This window comes from Thamnophis elegans, chromosome 4, assembly GCF_009769535.1.
Source record: "Thamnophis elegans isolate rThaEle1 chromosome 4, rThaEle1.pri, whole genome shotgun sequence".
Lineage (NCBI taxonomy): Eukaryota > Metazoa > Chordata > Lepidosauria > Squamata > Colubridae > Thamnophis > Thamnophis elegans.
In genome coordinates, this window is record NC_045544.1 from 83,907,592 (window position 1) to 83,924,494 (window position 16,903).

At 35.6% G+C, this 16,903-nt stretch overlaps 1 protein-coding gene across 8 annotated transcripts in view; it reads left to right on the forward strand.

Annotated features, from left to right (window-relative positions):
* LCLAT1 (lysocardiolipin acyltransferase 1) overlaps positions 1-16,903 on the forward strand; it is a 71,877-nt gene that overhangs the window by 27,224 nt on the left and 27,750 nt on the right. For 7 of the 8 annotated variants that reach the window (XM_032215522.1, XM_032215520.1, XM_032215521.1 and 4 more), the window contains 3 exons: positions 1,297-1,495; positions 7,336-7,482; positions 11,914-12,030. In XM_032215522.1, coding sequence (XP_032071413.1) covers positions 1,297-1,495; positions 7,336-7,482; positions 11,914-12,030 — 463 coding nt within the window. The remainder of the gene's footprint in view (positions 1-1,296; positions 1,496-7,335; positions 7,483-11,913; positions 12,031-16,903) is intronic. The other variant, XM_032215523.1, reaches the window with a different exon arrangement.

The window sequence follows — 16,903 nt, forward strand, 5'->3', positions numbered from 1 at the left end:
TCTCCAACATTTTCTTTCATCCTCTGTGGTTGAACAATATGCCAACCCTCAAATTAAGCTAAGTTTCCACTGGAGTTTGAAGAAATACTGAAAATTATTGATTTACTCCTTTAGAGTATAACTCCTGGATGTATCAACAACCCCCTAAATAGAGGTTGAAAAATTAATATCTCCCGCATTTCTGTCTATAATTATCTTATGTGCTTATTGTTCCTTTCTTTTATAGCCCAGAGCAGGATTAGGCAACCTTTCTTGGCTAGTGGAAACCTTTAGAATTTTAAAAACATCTCTGGGTACTCTGGCAAAGTGGTTGCCTTGGGAACAAATCCAGTTATAAAACACATATACCAAAGGCAAATTGGTCTCTGTGCTTCTCTGTACCCCAGTTTAACTCTATTTTTTGCTGGGCTCATTGATACTTGCTTAGTGTTCTAAAAAGATTTTTTGGAGGCTTCTGGGAGGCCTATTTTAAATAACAGAAACTTGAAATGGTTGACAAAAACAATAAAAACATCGAAAGATAAGAGCAAAATACAACAGGTGTAAAAACAGAATGAAATGAATTCATTATATAAACTTTCTCTTAAATGTGTATGAAACTACAGAAAGCATTTCAAGAACCCATTTGAATATTTTTAAAATAAATAAAATAAAGTCAGATAGAGCTCTGTAAATACCAGGCAGATTGTTCCCTGTTACATAAAATTCAAGATCAGAACTGGGTTATTTTTTTTTTTACATTTTATCCCATCCTTTTTTTATGAATAACTCAAGGTGGTGAGCATATCGGTACCTAATATTCTTCCTTCCGCTTATTTTCCTTACAGCAGTCTGTAGGTGAATTGAGACAGTGACTGAGAGTCACTGTCCCAAAGTCATCCACCTGATTTTTCATGCCTAAAACAGAACTAGAACTAACAATCCTCTGAAGTAGAGTAACACTTTATTCAAATCAGTTATCTCTTGTGATAAGAATCTGTACATATTTTTTTTGAAATAAAAGTTACTGACCAAAGGATTTGCTGAAGTATTAGATTCACCTTGCCTAGCCATGCAGTTGCTATTATATTCATTTATGCAGTTATATTATTGTGAAAAGTTTTTCACATTCTTCAGGTAAATTATAACTTTTCAAAGAAAAAAAGCTATATTGTATTTGTGGAGGTAAGCATAGACTAGTCTAAAATATTAGTGCAATTTAATGCTTTTTTAAAAATTTGATCAGTGTTAATATTTGCTCTGAGATATTTAGCTCATTTGTAGGATTGTCATATAATATTTTTTGTTTTTATCTAGGCCCTGCTGGAGATAGTGTTTGGGTCAAAAGTAGTCATAACAGGTGATGGATTCATCCCCGGAGAAAGAAGTGTCATAATCATGAATCATCGAACACGAATGGATTGGATGTTTTTATGGAGTTGTTTGCTGAGATATAGCTACCTCCGACTTGAAAAAATCTGCCTCAAATCTAGTCTCAAAGTCATTCCGGGATTTGGTACGTTATTGATTGATTTATTTATAATAGTCTAAAATATTTTGTTAACTGCTCTGAGGGCCCTCTGGAGCCTCTTGGAGAGAAAAATCCCAGGATAATAAAAGTGTTTAACATTATATATACCATATTTTTCGGAGTATAAGATGCTTTTTCCCCCCAAAAAGAAGGTGAAAATCTGGGTGCATCTGATACACTGAATTCAGCATTTTTAGCCTCCGGAAACCCCACGTCCTTCATAAAAATGGACTTGCAGAGGGTTTGGGAGGCAGCAGAATGCTCCTGGGGGCTGGGAAGGGTGAAAATGAGCGGAAGATGGGCCATTTTTTGCTCATTTTTGCCCCCAGCCCCCAGGAGCACTTTGAAGCCCTCTCAAACTCTCTGCATGCCCTGTTTTTCACAAAAAATGAGTCGTGCAGAGGGTTAGGGAGGCCTGCACAGTGCAAAAACTTTTTTTTTTAATTTACCTCTTCAAAATCTTGGTGTGTCTTATAATCAGGTGCATCTTATAGTCCAAAAAATACGGTAGTCTTCTTTTCATTTTACCAAAGCAAATATAGATCTTGCTCCAAATGTTTTTTTTTAATTTTCTCTTCATATATCATACAAATTGATTTGTATTTTTGTTTTTAGTCTTTTGTATGACAGCCATACTGGATTAGATCATTCACGTTTTCTACCTTGCTTTCCACAGTGAAAGATATTGTTGACAAACCCACAGTGAGGAGATTGGGTTAATAAGCTTCTCTTTAACAATGTATTAACTTGAGTTAATAGATAACATTTGTCATTAGAAATTATTGAGTAGGTTTATTTTGGGTCTTTTTTATTTGTATGTTTTAGCTCTTATCAAGAAAATTTATTTTCATTTCAGAATTCCAAATTCTGCTATTAGTAGTTACATTATTGGTTGGCATTTATGTGAGACAGTATAGAAATTGTATAGTGTTAGAGTTAAGTGGGAATCAGCTTAGTATTTATTGAACAATAAGACCTGCACCACGTGCTCCTATTCTTCATTTTCAACAAGCTACAATTAAAATATTGAAATCAAATTGTTTAAAAGAAGTCAGATATAGGTATACTTGGCTCCTATCTGCAAGTAAACAACCAAGCTCAGAGACCATCAAGGACTTCACATTCTATTTTGTTTTGTCTTATAATTGGCAAGAACAGAACTAAAGTTAAGATACAAACAGGCACTTTCAGATATGGCAAAGGTATCGACCACCACAATTTATATGGAGCAACTTTCAAAACATTGCTTTTATTTTGTTTTATCTTTAATGTAAATTCACTAGAAATAAATTATTCAAAGCATGTACAATATTATGAAGATGTAACCTTGGTTGAGAGCTTTACTGTACTAGTGGCCATTTGAGCCCATACCCATTTGAGGGGCTCACAAACAGGGCATAGGACAACTACCTTCCCACCATTTGACATTCATTAATTTGTCAAAATAAGAAAAAAAGAGAACCTTTGTCTCTATCCATGAATGTTGTTACAGCCTTTGCTGCTGAAGTGAGCATTCATAATAAATCAGTGATGCATGGAAATGAGCTATGTGCTAGTTTAAAAACTCCACAAAGTTGTTAACTATGAAAAAATACTTTAGCATTCATTTGTTCATTTGTTCGTTCATTCATTCATTTCACAGCAGCACCAAACTGTAAAATGTGTATGAAGTTGAAGTGAGTAGCTATTTAGAAGTGTCTGTATTATTTGCCTTTAGTTGTATCTCAGTGGAGTTGGCCAGTTTTGGCATATTTGGCTTGTACAGAATTTCTTCAGATATGAATAAATACATAATGTAAAACCTCAAGTAATATTATATAAGTAATCTAAAAAAAACTTAAATTAATGTATATATTGAAATCAATTTAAAAGAATGAAACTTTCAAATGCAAGACTGTCACAGAGCCAAGGTGGCGCAGTGGTTAAATGCAGCACTGCAGGCTACTTCAGCTGAGTGCAGTTCTGCAGTTCGGCTGTTCAAATCTCACCGGCTCAGGGTTGACTCAGCCTTCCATCCTTCTGAGGTAGGTAAAACGAGGACCCGGATTGTTGTTGTTGGGGGCAATATGCTGACTCTGTAAACCGCTTAGAGAGGGCTGAAAGCCCTATGAAGCGGTATATAAGTCTAACTGCTATTGCTATTGCTACAAGGTCTACTATTCTTGAAGAGCCTTTCACCATACTATTTTTTAGTATTAATAAAGTCCTTATATATTTATACTTTTGCATATAGAACATTACAGTGTGAGGTTATCGTATCAAAGCATGACACGGGTATCGGGCTGTTTATTTTATTCATTAAATACATTTGTATCCCACCACAATTCAGCAAAGTTTCTTCGAGGCTTACATAGAATAAATACACTTAAAATATTCACAATACAATCTAAAAATCCAGTGGTCATAAATAAGGGGCAGTAACAATAAACAACTTGAGCAAAATCATGATAATGCCATAAAAATAGGAAATAAAAAAAATAAAGTTAGAGGCATCAAGTCAGAGAAAATGTTTACAAAACAATTATTCCAAACTACTTAATAGCTGAGATGTGAAGAATCATTATGAGAGGACAGCCAAAGTTTCAAGGTAATCTGTATCCATCTCTCATGTACATCACGCTTGTATATTCTTATTTTTTTAGAAGCTAATAAGTAGAGCTGGTTGTTTTTAATAGAATTACATTGTCTTGGGGTTTTTGGATGGATTTTCAAAGAACTACCGTATTTTTCAGACTATAAGACGCACCAGAATATAAGACGCACCGTGATTTTGAAGAGGTAAATTAAAAAAAAAGGTTTTTGCACTTTGCAGGCCTCCCAAACCCTCTGCATGCCTCATTTTTTGCAAAAAAAAAAAAGGGGGGGGTGCATGCAGAGCTTTGGGAGACTTGTAGAGTGCTCCTGGGGGCTAGGTGGGCCCAAAAACAAGCAAAAAAACAGGCCATTTTTTGCATAAAAAGTGGAATGCAGAGTTTTGGGAGGCTCTTCAAGTGTTCCTGGGGTCTCGTTTTTTCCCCTCCCCAGCTCTCAGGAGCATTTTGCAAGCCTCCCAAACCCCCTGCATGTCCATTTTTGCAAAGGGAGCAGGGTTTCGGTAGGCCAAAAATGCTGTATTCTATATATAAGACGCACCCAGATTTTCACGCACTTTTTTGAGGGAAAAAGGTGCATCTCATACTCCGAAAAATATGGTAGCTGCTATTTGTTGAAGAGAAGGTGGCACAATGATTGTGGTGCCCAAAGAAAAGAGGCCAAAGAGTTTCTGGTTGACTGACAATATGACATAGTGTGTCCAAGTACAACATAATGGGTTATGGTACCTTTAATGTGAAAGCTGGTGATGGTGACATGGGAGCAAATCAGGATGCTCCTTCCTAAAAATACACAGCAGTAGCTGAGATAGCACCTCGAACAGGGTCACCAACAAGCTCAAAGTGTTGTCAGTGTGAAGAGGTAAGAATGTGCCTAGCCATAGAACATGTACCTGAGAGCTAAAGAATTTTCCCTCACCTGTTGGGAGAAAGTAAAGAATGTTAGCACCAGATAAATAATTAAGGCTAATTAAGGGAGAGAAAGTGTAAAAGGTGAATTGAACAGAAATGTAAGGGAAGAAACATGGGAATAAAGACAAAGCAATTGGGAATGTGAGAATAATTTAGAAATACCTGTTTGTTAAGATGGAATAGATAGGAAGATGGGTTGTGCAATAAAATCCTTGCAAATAGGAGTCCATATACTGTTCAAACAACAGTTTATTTTGCAACAGTCCACTTATATTTAAAGTGATTTCCCAACCAGAAATTGCCTTGTATTTTGCTTGAATTTGTCACTATGCTTGTACATATCCATAATTCCTTAGAGAGAAGTCTGTTGTTATACCATACAAGCCAATATCTGAATAGAGTCAAAGGTTTTGTTTGTGTGTGTGTGTGTATTCGTCCTGTGTTCCTTTAAACCTTGTATAAATAGCTTGTGGATTGTAGGTGATGACCTTTTTAAGTGAGAGTCTGATCAACAGTGTCATATGATGTCTTCCAGCAATTCTATCAAGAGCTGTCAGACTTAGAGTTACTTAAAGTTATTTATATTGTGAATTAGCTTTGAGTCCACATGCTGGAAAGTGTTCCTTATAATGTTATCATTTTTACTGAATTGTTTACACCAGAAATTTGGATACCATTTTTTTCCAATATGAATTTTAATGCTGATCCAGATAAGGGGAAAGAACATGAGTTTTAGAGAAATGGAAAATAAGAGGTAAATACATTAGATGCATGTTATCTAATTTGATAATTAATCAAGTTTAAATCTTAATCCATTTTTTTCAGTGAAAGCTTTATTAGAAGAAATGGCATCAATAGTAATTTCAATGAACAAAAATCATTTAAATCACAATTTCGTTTTAAGCATTTTGATAAGATTTCTTCTAGTTTTTCTCTTGGTTGTTGCAATCCAGCATTGAAGTTTGGCCTAGAACTGATTGTACAGCCACTTTCCCAAATATTGTCTCTCTGTGTGTATATGTGTAATTTTTGGTTTTCAGAAATATTCGTGAAACAAGCTTGTTTTGCCTCATCAACACTAAGGTGCTACAAAAACTGATCTGTAGACCAATCTCTATACTTTATAACAAAGACCCCCAACCTCTGGTCCGGGCTGTGGCCCATTGGGAACTGGGGTGGGCAACTGGTGGGCAAGTGTGCAAAGCTGCATTTGCACAAGTGGCACATGAACGTACAAAACCATCCCTTCTCCTCCCCCTCTACTGCTGATCCATCATGCAGGAAAGATTGGTGATTGCTGCTTTATAACATATAAGATGGTATCTATGGTTTATAGTATGCATATAATTTTGAGGAATTATTTGGCTGTAGGGAAATATCAAGTATCTGGCTGCTTTATAATAAATAAATAAATAAACAATTGAAATGTGATGAACCACAAGATCAGCTTCACCTGAACTTTGGATGGTTTCAGCTGTGTTGGAGTTGAGAAAATTCCCCAGAATTTTAGAAGTTATAGTACCAATACATCCTGAGGGTACTAAATTGGAAAATGAAATTATTCAGTTATTAATAACAGTAGAAATGGTAAATGTTAAATAATGCAGAAGTCTACTAATAGAAATAGAATTTGGAATGGGTTGAAATGGCCCTGCTATTTTTTTTGCCTTTTTTAAAACAATAATAATGTGATAGTTCTATACTTAATATCTAATTCTCTAATGTGCTTAGACTCATGTATATTTCATAATGTTGAAGGATTTAATGTTTAAACTCAGTTCAGAAGGAAAATAGAAGTAATAGCATGCATTTTTTTGCAAACTTTGACAGTTTGGTTAGACATCTGTTTCCTCTTAAAATCATCCCTGAGAAACAAAATGTAGAATTTATTCCAGTAGAAATATAAGTTTCTAATTAGCCCTTAACATTAGCAGAATGGGAAAGGGGGATCATTTTTTCCTGTACCCCCTTCAAAGTCTCCTTAAAAATAGATTATGAAACATTTTCTTAAAATAATTTATAGGAAGAAATTCTTTGGGATCAAGCCATTGTTGCTGCAACATTTTGTTGCATTAATGCAGATTTGATTTTAAAAACAAACAGTTAACACAAGTTTTGCTTTTCCACAGGTTTTAGCAGCATATCTCAACATCTTTATGTTTTTAATATAATCATAGACACTATGATATATTTTTACTAAGAAATATGTTTAGTTCTTATATTCAAGCATCTTTGTATACTTTGGGAATCTAAATCATGTTCAGGGACCATCCAAATAAATAACTAATTCAGTGTTTAAGAAATTCTTCAAATTTGTTTTAGGTTGGGCCATGCAGGTTGCTGCCTTCATTTTCATTCAGAGGAAATGGGAAGAAGACAAACATCATTTTGGAAATATGCTGGATTATTTTTGTGATATCCATGAACCCCTACAGCTCCTCATCTTTCCTGAAGGAACTGATCTCACAGGTAGCTCAGTGTTACTTAATTTAATGCTCTACAATGCACTTAAGACATTTGCTGAAAATACTATACGTAGGTTGAATTACATTAATATCATACCAGAAAAAGATTTTACCGTTAAATCCAGAACATTAAATAGTTATTTGTAAACATTTCATAAAGCAAGGATGTCCAATCTTTTGGCTTGCCTGGGTTGTATTGAGTAAAGAAGAATTGTCTTGGGCCACATATAAAATATATAATTAATCTAGTGTTGATAATTCCAAAAATATGGTCATAGAATTGATGTACATTGTGAAAGAGTTTTGGATAGAATTTTAAAAATGTACATCCAGAATTCAGCACAGAAGAGTAGCATGGTGGCCGAGTAGTGAAGATGCTTGTCTCCCACTCAGAAAGTTGAAAGTTCAATCCTAGGTAGTGGCGGATGTTTCTCGGGGCTCAAAGAGTAAATAACTGCTGCAATCTCTATATAGGTATCAGGAAGGGCATCTGGCCAGTAAACATTCAGCTCCATTCAGCCGCCCTGACTCTTTCCCAAATTAAGGGATTATAGGGTTCTTAAAAGAAAAACAATTCAGCACAGAAGTGAACAATGGTTGAAAGGATAATGTGTCAATATCAGGCTTGCAAAAAATACTGACATTCTAATTAAATACAAGTTGGGTTGCATTTAATTACGGTCTTGGGTTTTTTTTTTAAAAAAAGTGCAATATTTTTTTTGTTCTTTCTATTCAACTAAAGCATCATTTCTTTATAAATCAAGTCAGCCCACTGATGTTCAGAATTAATCAAGATGTTCAGTATTGCCAAAATGCTATTGGCCAGGTTACTAGACTAGTTAGTGGAAGATCTTTCATTTTTATTATGTGTCTCCCAGTCAAATCATTCTTAGAATGTGTTGCCAGGCAAAGTAATGCTATATAATATTAAGTAAATAGTTGTTCTTTCACACTTCAGTACTTAGTAATGACTAGAATAAATGAGTAAAGTTAAATGTTTACTTTTGCTTGGAATAAATAAATAGTGGAAAATATTTTTGTAAATCTGATAATAGAATTAGTAGAATATTTATGTTGAGGCATATCTAGGATCTTTTTGGCATGATTTTATGCCATACTAAGTTGTTTTATCTATAATTGTCTGTGTCATGTAGGTTTAATTTAAAATGTTTAAAGTGAAAAAATATGTGACATTTTATCTTCAGTCTTTTACATTATTTTATTAGTTTTTCAGGCATTGTTAGTTGTTTTTCAAACTTTTAAGGATGGTGATAATATTATTCCATTTAAGTATAGGAAAAGAAAAATGAAACTTATTTTGAAGAGTTCTATTGTTTGGATTGATTTGGTTTTCAATGTTAATATACTCAATAGAGTACTCCCTCACAAGTCCTGACATGTATCATTGCTCTTTGCTAATGCTGTTTCTCATTATATTCTCTCTGGATACATAATGTCCCAAACATTTCCTGTTCATTAAAAAAAATACTAACAAAATTTAGTATTTGAACTTAATATAGTTCTTTCATTCTTCCTGTTGATTTGGAAGAGACAATCTGATAGGCTGAGGATTGAAGATTGAGTTTTTTGTTTAAACAAACTAACAACTTGTGCTTCTTGGTTAATGGAAATATATATCTAAATTTGCAAGGTTTTCTCACATCTGTATGTGCTTCATTACCTCTTATTTTTAATGAAAAGAAATAATGTCTAAAAAATATAACATTGGGGTTCTGGATCTGTAATCCTATGAAACCTAATAAATAGGTTCTAGGTGGAATTGCTGATTCAAGCTTTGGGACTGGTTCCTGCAATTTTTGAAACTCTTTTGGACCAAGGCATACCTTGACTGCTGCTGACAGTTGTCTCCTGACAGATGTATTCTGCATTCTAAGAATTGGACCATGGGAGTAAAGCTTGTCTATGTTTATGTAATAAAGTGAAAGAAGTTTTTATTTTTGAAATGTGTTTTTATTTTAATTGAACAAAAACACAAAAAAGAATCATCCTTCATTACATCTTGTAGAAAGTGTGTTGATTGGTTACAGATAACTTTCATGCATTTCTTGAACAGATTACTTAGAGTTCATATTAGATTATACATTTTAAATCAAAAATCTTTATATATCTTACTATCAATGTACCACAATTCTCATTTGACTACAATTATTTGAACATGCTTTTACCTCAAATCATTCATACTTAAACACACAACCACATAATGGCATTCATTAGCTATTTCAAAAAATCCTCCAATAACATTACACCTTTACAACATCTTTTAAGTAAAAGTCAATTAATAAAGTTTCTAAACCTCCCCCCCTTTCCCCCCCCCCAACTCACTGTTTAGAATTTATGTCCAGGGTTACTTTTGCCAATACCATACCATGTATATATTGTTAAACAATGTTCATTGACATTTCCTTGTTGGTATTATACTTGGCTAAAAATCATTTACTATTTATGTCCCATCTCGTCAGACACTCCCTCCCCCCCAAAAAACAACCTTACACTTTTATAATAAGATCTAAATAAAAATTTGTTAATAAAATTTATAGGCCTTTTTCCCAAGTCACAATTTGCAATTTATATCCAAATTTCTTTTACTAGATTGCCAATACATGTATATATCATTATGCTGTATCCATTATCATTTTATTATTATTATTATAGTTAATTAATTGTTAGCAAATAAACATTTGATAACAATCTAAAACAATCTAAGAGTTACAAAATTCCTACTTATTAATCACTAAAATCAACTAATTTTTTATTATCAACTTTCATTGTCAACCTGTATCTTTCCAGTAACAAAACAGTCTTATCTCTCTTGCCAATTGTGGTGTCAGTCTTCTTTTTATCTCCTTTATAAGGTTTGTATAGACTTCTCTCCGCACTTTGTTGCTTGAAGGGTCTCTCAGGTAATCTCATTGCCCACCAGCTGCTACTCAAATTAGCTTGTCTTTGGTTGTCAATCTTGCTTCTGAAAAAATTTCTCCTCTTAAGTCCATCATCATTACTATTTGTTTTTCTTCTGTGTCCTGAAATTTGGGGTAGAGCTCCAATTACTGGAATTCCCTTTTCCATATTCCCTTCTTTCCACTTTCACCCACATTTGCTCCATTGATAAATTCATCTATTGTCTTACCTTTATCTTCTACATCTTCAATCTGCCCTTTAATTTTTGGGGCTCCAACCCCATCATCTTTTGCTGTGAGGAAGACTAGTCTTTCCAACTTCTCAATTGTCCCATATCCAATAGATTTTGAATTCCAGCCAAGATATTTTGGAATTTTAAGGTTTCCTCATCTGAATATTGATCCATGTTTCCAAAACAGAAGAAATAAAGAAAAAAAGGGGGGGAAAACTAGCAACTGCCACTCTAGCCTTCCAGGCCTCTTTTATTTTTTATTTTAGATTGACTTGAACACAAGTTCTTTTATGGTCTTCAAAGGAGAAGGATTCTGTCCCCCCCCCCTTTCTTTCCCCTGCCAAATTAGTTCTCAGGGGCACCTGTGAAAACAGTTCATGCCCTTGGCTCTTTATCAGTTTCTGTAAAAAAAGTTGCAAACCCTTCAGCTACAAAGTCAGTGAAGTCAAAGAAGGAAAGAAAAGAGATACGTTGTTTCAAAAACCCCAGCCTCTGACCTCGGAGTGGCAGTGTGCTACTTCTCACTTTTTAATATTTATCTCTGGCTTATAGGAAACAAAGTTTTTTAGATTTCTTTTAGTGAGATTTAATAACAAGTAATAGGAAGAATTGTTAAAATAAGAAGGAAGGTTTTAATCCAGAAGTCAAAAAATAAAGCAACAAAAAGCAGAAGAAGAAATCAATGCTGCAAGCACTTCAATCCACAAAGAATAGTTACAAAGAAAAACAAAGCTTTCCACAGCAATCCAATTAGGGTTAGTTTCGCCGCTCAGTTCTTTTGCTTAAGGATCTAATTTGACTTTAAAGAAAAATTTCTTTGGGAAGTCTTTAGCAAAATAGAAAAAAATACCTCACCAGATGGACTCATTTTCTCTTTTCACTTCCTTCCTTCCGGAGCATCCCGATTTCATCAGCCTGGGAGCTGCCTGTTTACCACTGGCTTGAAGCACTTCCCTTGGGTCTATCAGGGACATTGCGATGTCTGTGAGACCAGCAAGGCTTCGTCTTCCTGATCACCGTCTCTATGGGACGGTTTAGGTCTCAATGGACCGTACATTGGCAAAAGTGTCAACAGCGGTCTCGGTGTATCGAGACCACACGTTATGACATTGCGACGTGGAACCTCCTTCCTCAGAAAGTGAAAGAAGTTTTTTGTGATGATTTTTTATTGTAATAAATACATTCTATTATAACCTCTTTGATCCTTTATGCTAGTGATGCTCTCTGTAGTGCTGAAATTTAAGGCATTTTAATAATTGTTTTTCCTACTACTTTTGTCTATAGATGAAACTAAAGCCCGCAGTGATAAATTTGCTGAAAAAAATGGACTTCAGAAGTATGAATATGTCTTGCACCCAAGAACTACAGGCTTCACTTTTATAGTGGATCATTTAAGAGATGGTAATGCATGTTCAGATGCTCTTCTTTTCAAAATAATGTATTTTAGATGAGAAATGCTGTTGGTGGCTAATTATTTTGAACCATTACTTTAAAATATCTTTTAAAAGGTTTGTATGTTTCAATAGATTTCCTTCCTTATTTACACAGGGAAACTTTTTCCATGCTTAAAATAGGAAGTAATTTGATCACTTCCAATTAAGTTGCCAGCAGTATTAAATTGCTTCTATTATCTATGTGAATTTTGCATTCTGAAGTAAGGAAATTAAGTTTGGTATTGAGACAAAATATACTTTTGTAGGTTTTGTTGCAGTTTTCTGCCCTTTCTGGCAACAATGAGATTGTAATAATGTCAAAACAATATTACCAGAATTATCCACAACATAATGTAAAAATTCAAAGTCATTTATAGCCTCTTTGGTGAAGTGAGCCATAAAAGTAACTTAATGTGAAGGTTCTGACTAATGATCCAAGGCAAATCAGAACTCCGAGGTCACTTATTTCTTCAAATAACTTCTTTATCAGATACATCTTATTGGGACACTTAGTGGAAAACCAACTCTGAATCTTTCCCCATGGTTTTAGCATAATTAAAGCCAGCAATAACCCCTTCCCCAAATGTCACTGGTCAAGTTGGCCAATTAGGTTACTTGACAGGCTCCTCAAGCACTCTTCTCCTCCTATTACCTGGGAGATGACCTTGGTTCCCACCAGAAAGATCTATGTTGAGTCTAGCAAGGCATTCCAACCTCCTGCCTCCCTCTCTCCCTTAGTGTGTGGCAACGATGAACTAGGAAAATGGCTTCAACCAGGTTTAGTTCGGCATTGACATTTACAGTAACTGGCCACTTATATTTTCTAGATTATGGGTTGGCAACTGTGGGCTAGATGAAGATTGAATCTTTTTGATGCTTCCCCAGAATGCTTTGTCCATTTTCCCATGAAGTTACAATACTCTGAGGGAAGGCATCAGTGTTTCCTTACTTTTGTTGGTAATGGGAAAAAGAAATATTCAGCAATCATTAAGACACGGGAGAAGCATCGTTGCTAGTACTAGCAAGGATCTAGTGATCTCAAAGAGGAGGAGAAGTAGAGATTTGCTGTCTGGGAGGAAGATGCAAACGTTGAACCTTTTTTTAGGTCGAGGACTGCACTTAAATTAAATTGATACAATTTCCCAAATGGCAAATGCTTTTCATGTTTTGTCAGATTAAATATTGAGCGTCATGCTGCAGCTATTTAAAATGTGTTCAGCCTCTTCCAATTCTTTGCGATCCAATGGACATCATTTCGCCATCATGTGTCAGTGACTGTTATTTCTTAAAAGTTCATGCTTGCATGAGCTTTTAACAACTTTCATAGATTTGTGCAATTTTATAAAAAAAGTACAATGTAGGTATTATGTATTCTGTTAGCCTCTTTTCCGATGGTTTTTGGTGTTTCTAAATGTTCAAAAACACCTCAAGTGTCCATGTCTTCTTATTGTGTGTTCAAAATATCTATTTTGCTTCATTATAAGTGCTTAAAATGAGCACTTTTCATCTAGGATTGAATTATTCATTTTTCTTGCAGGCTATTGAATTATTTTTAATCAATCTACTCCAGTATCACAATTTAGAGATATCAGTTTGTTTTCATTCAGTTTTCACAGGCATGCCTCATTCTAACATAGTTTTTCTCCCAGTTAAGAGAAGGTTTTTTATTTCATTATAGTGAAAATTTAAGCCTACGAAATTAAAGTCTTTGCTACTGTAGGTTCTTTGCTATTTAACTTGGTCAGTTGGCATAATCTTATAGTCTGTTTTTAATACTGAACAGCAGGCTGGCTTTTTAATCTCTCTCACCTTCAGCAAGAGATTCCTTAAGTCTTCTTCACTTCTAGCCATCTAGCCATTTCAGTATTATTACCAGAATGTCTGAGATTGATGCTTCATCAAATAAATTTAATTCCTGTTGTTATTTCTTCCATTTCCCATGGTGCATTCTTCCTGTAAGTTAAGTAAATTTGGTGACTGTACATGGAACCTTAATGTACATGTTTCCCTCTTTTATGTTATTTAAATGATATGTATACAATTCCAACTATTCTTTCCTGATCATCATGCAATTTTCTCAATAGGCAGATAGGGTGGGAAGTATTTAAATGTAATCCTGTTTATTTATTTAAATTTGGGTCCTGCCTAACTCTGAACTTTGAGTGGATTTTAATGTAATAAAACAATACAAAACAAGTTGGGGCTACAGTTGCTTGGTATAAAAATCAAACCAAGGCAAAGACCTTACTGTGTTTACAGAGTCAAATGTATTAGTATAATTAATGCAGCAAAAATATATGTATTTTGACTTGCTTTTCCATTATTCATCATATGTTAGCAATGAGATCATGAATGCCTTTTCCTCTTCTGAATCAGAGCCATTATAGGAAGGTAGTTGATTCATATTCTTTCCTCAAAGTGTCTTGGGTACATTTTTATTACATGAAGTTTATTGAGGTACCTGCTGCATGCAAGAAATACAACTAATCAAGTATTTTGTTTACATATATTAATATCCACTCTTTTCTGAAACGTATGACAGAGATAAAATTCTGGTTAATATCATTACGTAGCATAAAATTCCACTTGTTTCAGTGGAATAATGTTAGTTTATTTATTAAGGAATATGTCTGCACTGGATCTTCTCTATCTAAGTCACATAAAGGAAAGAAGTTCACTATAGCTCTGGGAAATGGAAAAGTTTCAGTGGAGGGCGGGGGCTCTGGAGTCATTGTCGGCCGCGCAGAGCCTCACCGCGGCTCCAGACCATGGAAAACAGATGTGCGCACACACACCCGTACAATTACAGCCTCGGAGACTTCGTAACGGCGGGAACTTGTTCTCACTCGCCCAGGTGAGAAGCTTCCCTCCAATGCCCTCTGAAGGAGGAAGGGCCAGTTGGGAGAGGGGCTTTGGTCCTGCTCCGGGCTGTAATTGTGCGGGTGTGCGCGCGCTTATGTTTTCCATGTGTGGGGATGCGGCCGGAAGATGAACGTGAGGGGACCAGCGGGGCCTCATCCTTCTGAAGAGGACCTGTCCCCAAAGAGGACAAATGTGGTGGCATCGGTTTTGGAATGTTCTGCGGGGCCCCCCAGGGGAAAACGCTGGTGCCAGGTAGTTTTAACCATATATTTTGGTCCTATGACTGCAGAATGCTGCAAAAAACCATAAATGCAGGCCAGGTGTTGAGGTTTCAAATGTGATTAGAACACTCAACAAGGTGACCACAGTATATGTGTGTCTGTGTGTGTTTGTGTGTGTGTGTTTGTGTGTGAATGAGAGAGAGACAGAGAGAGAGAGAGAGGAACACAGAGGGACAGAGAGGGAGGGAGGGAATCAGAGAGAGATGGATACACACAGAAATAAACAGAGAGAGACAGAGAAGGGGAGGAAGGGATGGGGAGACAGACAGACAGAGCAAGAGACAGAAAGAGAAAGAAAGGAAGAGAGAAAGAAAAGAAAGAAAAATGAAAGTGGGAGAGAAAGATGAAAGAAAAAGAAAGAGAACTTACGACCACAATTGCGCACAAAATTTTGGTTGCTAAGCAAGAGCATTGTTAAGTGAGTTTCACCACATTTTCCAAGTTGGCCACGCCCACCCCATCACATGACCACTGAGCCACTCCCACAAAACAGGCCACACCTACAGAATAGGTTCTAAAAAAGTTTGAAACCCACCACTGCCCTGCATGCTTGGATTTTGGCAGTCCAAGCAAATTCAGCAAATCCAACCAATTTCAGCAATCCAAACAAATCCAAACAACTTTGACATTTCAAGCAGGTATGAAGCTAAAATCCTTTGACAGGCAGCTCTTTCACTCTGATATTAGCTTAAAGAGCTGCCTGCTGAAGGATTTCAATTCCATTCCTGCTTTAATTTTAGCAATCAAACCAATTTTGACAATTGAAGTAGGATTCAGCCATTTTTTTTAAAATCAAAGCAACACAAAACAAAAATTATCAGCAGATTACTCTTTTACTTTGGGATCTCTGAAAGAGTTGCCTGCCAAAGATTTCAGCTTATGCCTACTTGGCTTGCCAAAATCCAAGCAGACACAGAGCTGAAATCCTTTGACAGCCTGCCTCCAGAGATGAGAAGGCTCCTATCAAGTGGCAGAAACTTGTAGCCTTCCCTGCAGCTTCGTCATTGACTTTGGGGACCCAGCAGAGAAGATTGCAAATGATGATCGTAAGGCACTTGGCAACCAGTTGTTAGTCTGAACAGTTTGCCAATAACCCAGATCATGAGCACGTGAACATGCTATGTTTTGCAACAATCAGAAGTGCTTTATAGGCTATAAAACACACTTTCTGAGACCTGTGATGGAGTGTGCACCTTTAAGCAGTGAGGGAGAGTTTGGGCAATACAGGCCGTGCTCTGGATTTGTTTTATTTAACTTTAACTTGGGCAGAAGGATGGTGCTCCGAATATATGGCATTTTAAATATTAAGAGCCTATTTAGAGTTTTAGTAAAAATCTCATTGAATAGGGAGAAAGCAAGCTGGGAGATGATTAGAATGAGGGAAACGTGTCTTGTACATGCTGTACAATAATGAAAAAAGTTCATTATTGAACCTACTTTGTAATGGTACTGTAATTTTTAACTGATTATGTGTCATCAAGTTTGTGTCATCTTTTAGCAATCTCATAAATAGATTTTGTCCAGAAGAATCTATTTCTATTGTGGCTCTTCAGGTCTCCCAATGCTGTTGTGTTGATGAAGGAGGCAAAAAAGAAACATTTTTCTCCTCCAGCATTATCCAGGGGAGCTTTTTGAAGTGGTTTGCAATCTTTAGAGATCTCTGTAGAGATCATCTAAAACTCATGGTAGTTATGCTGT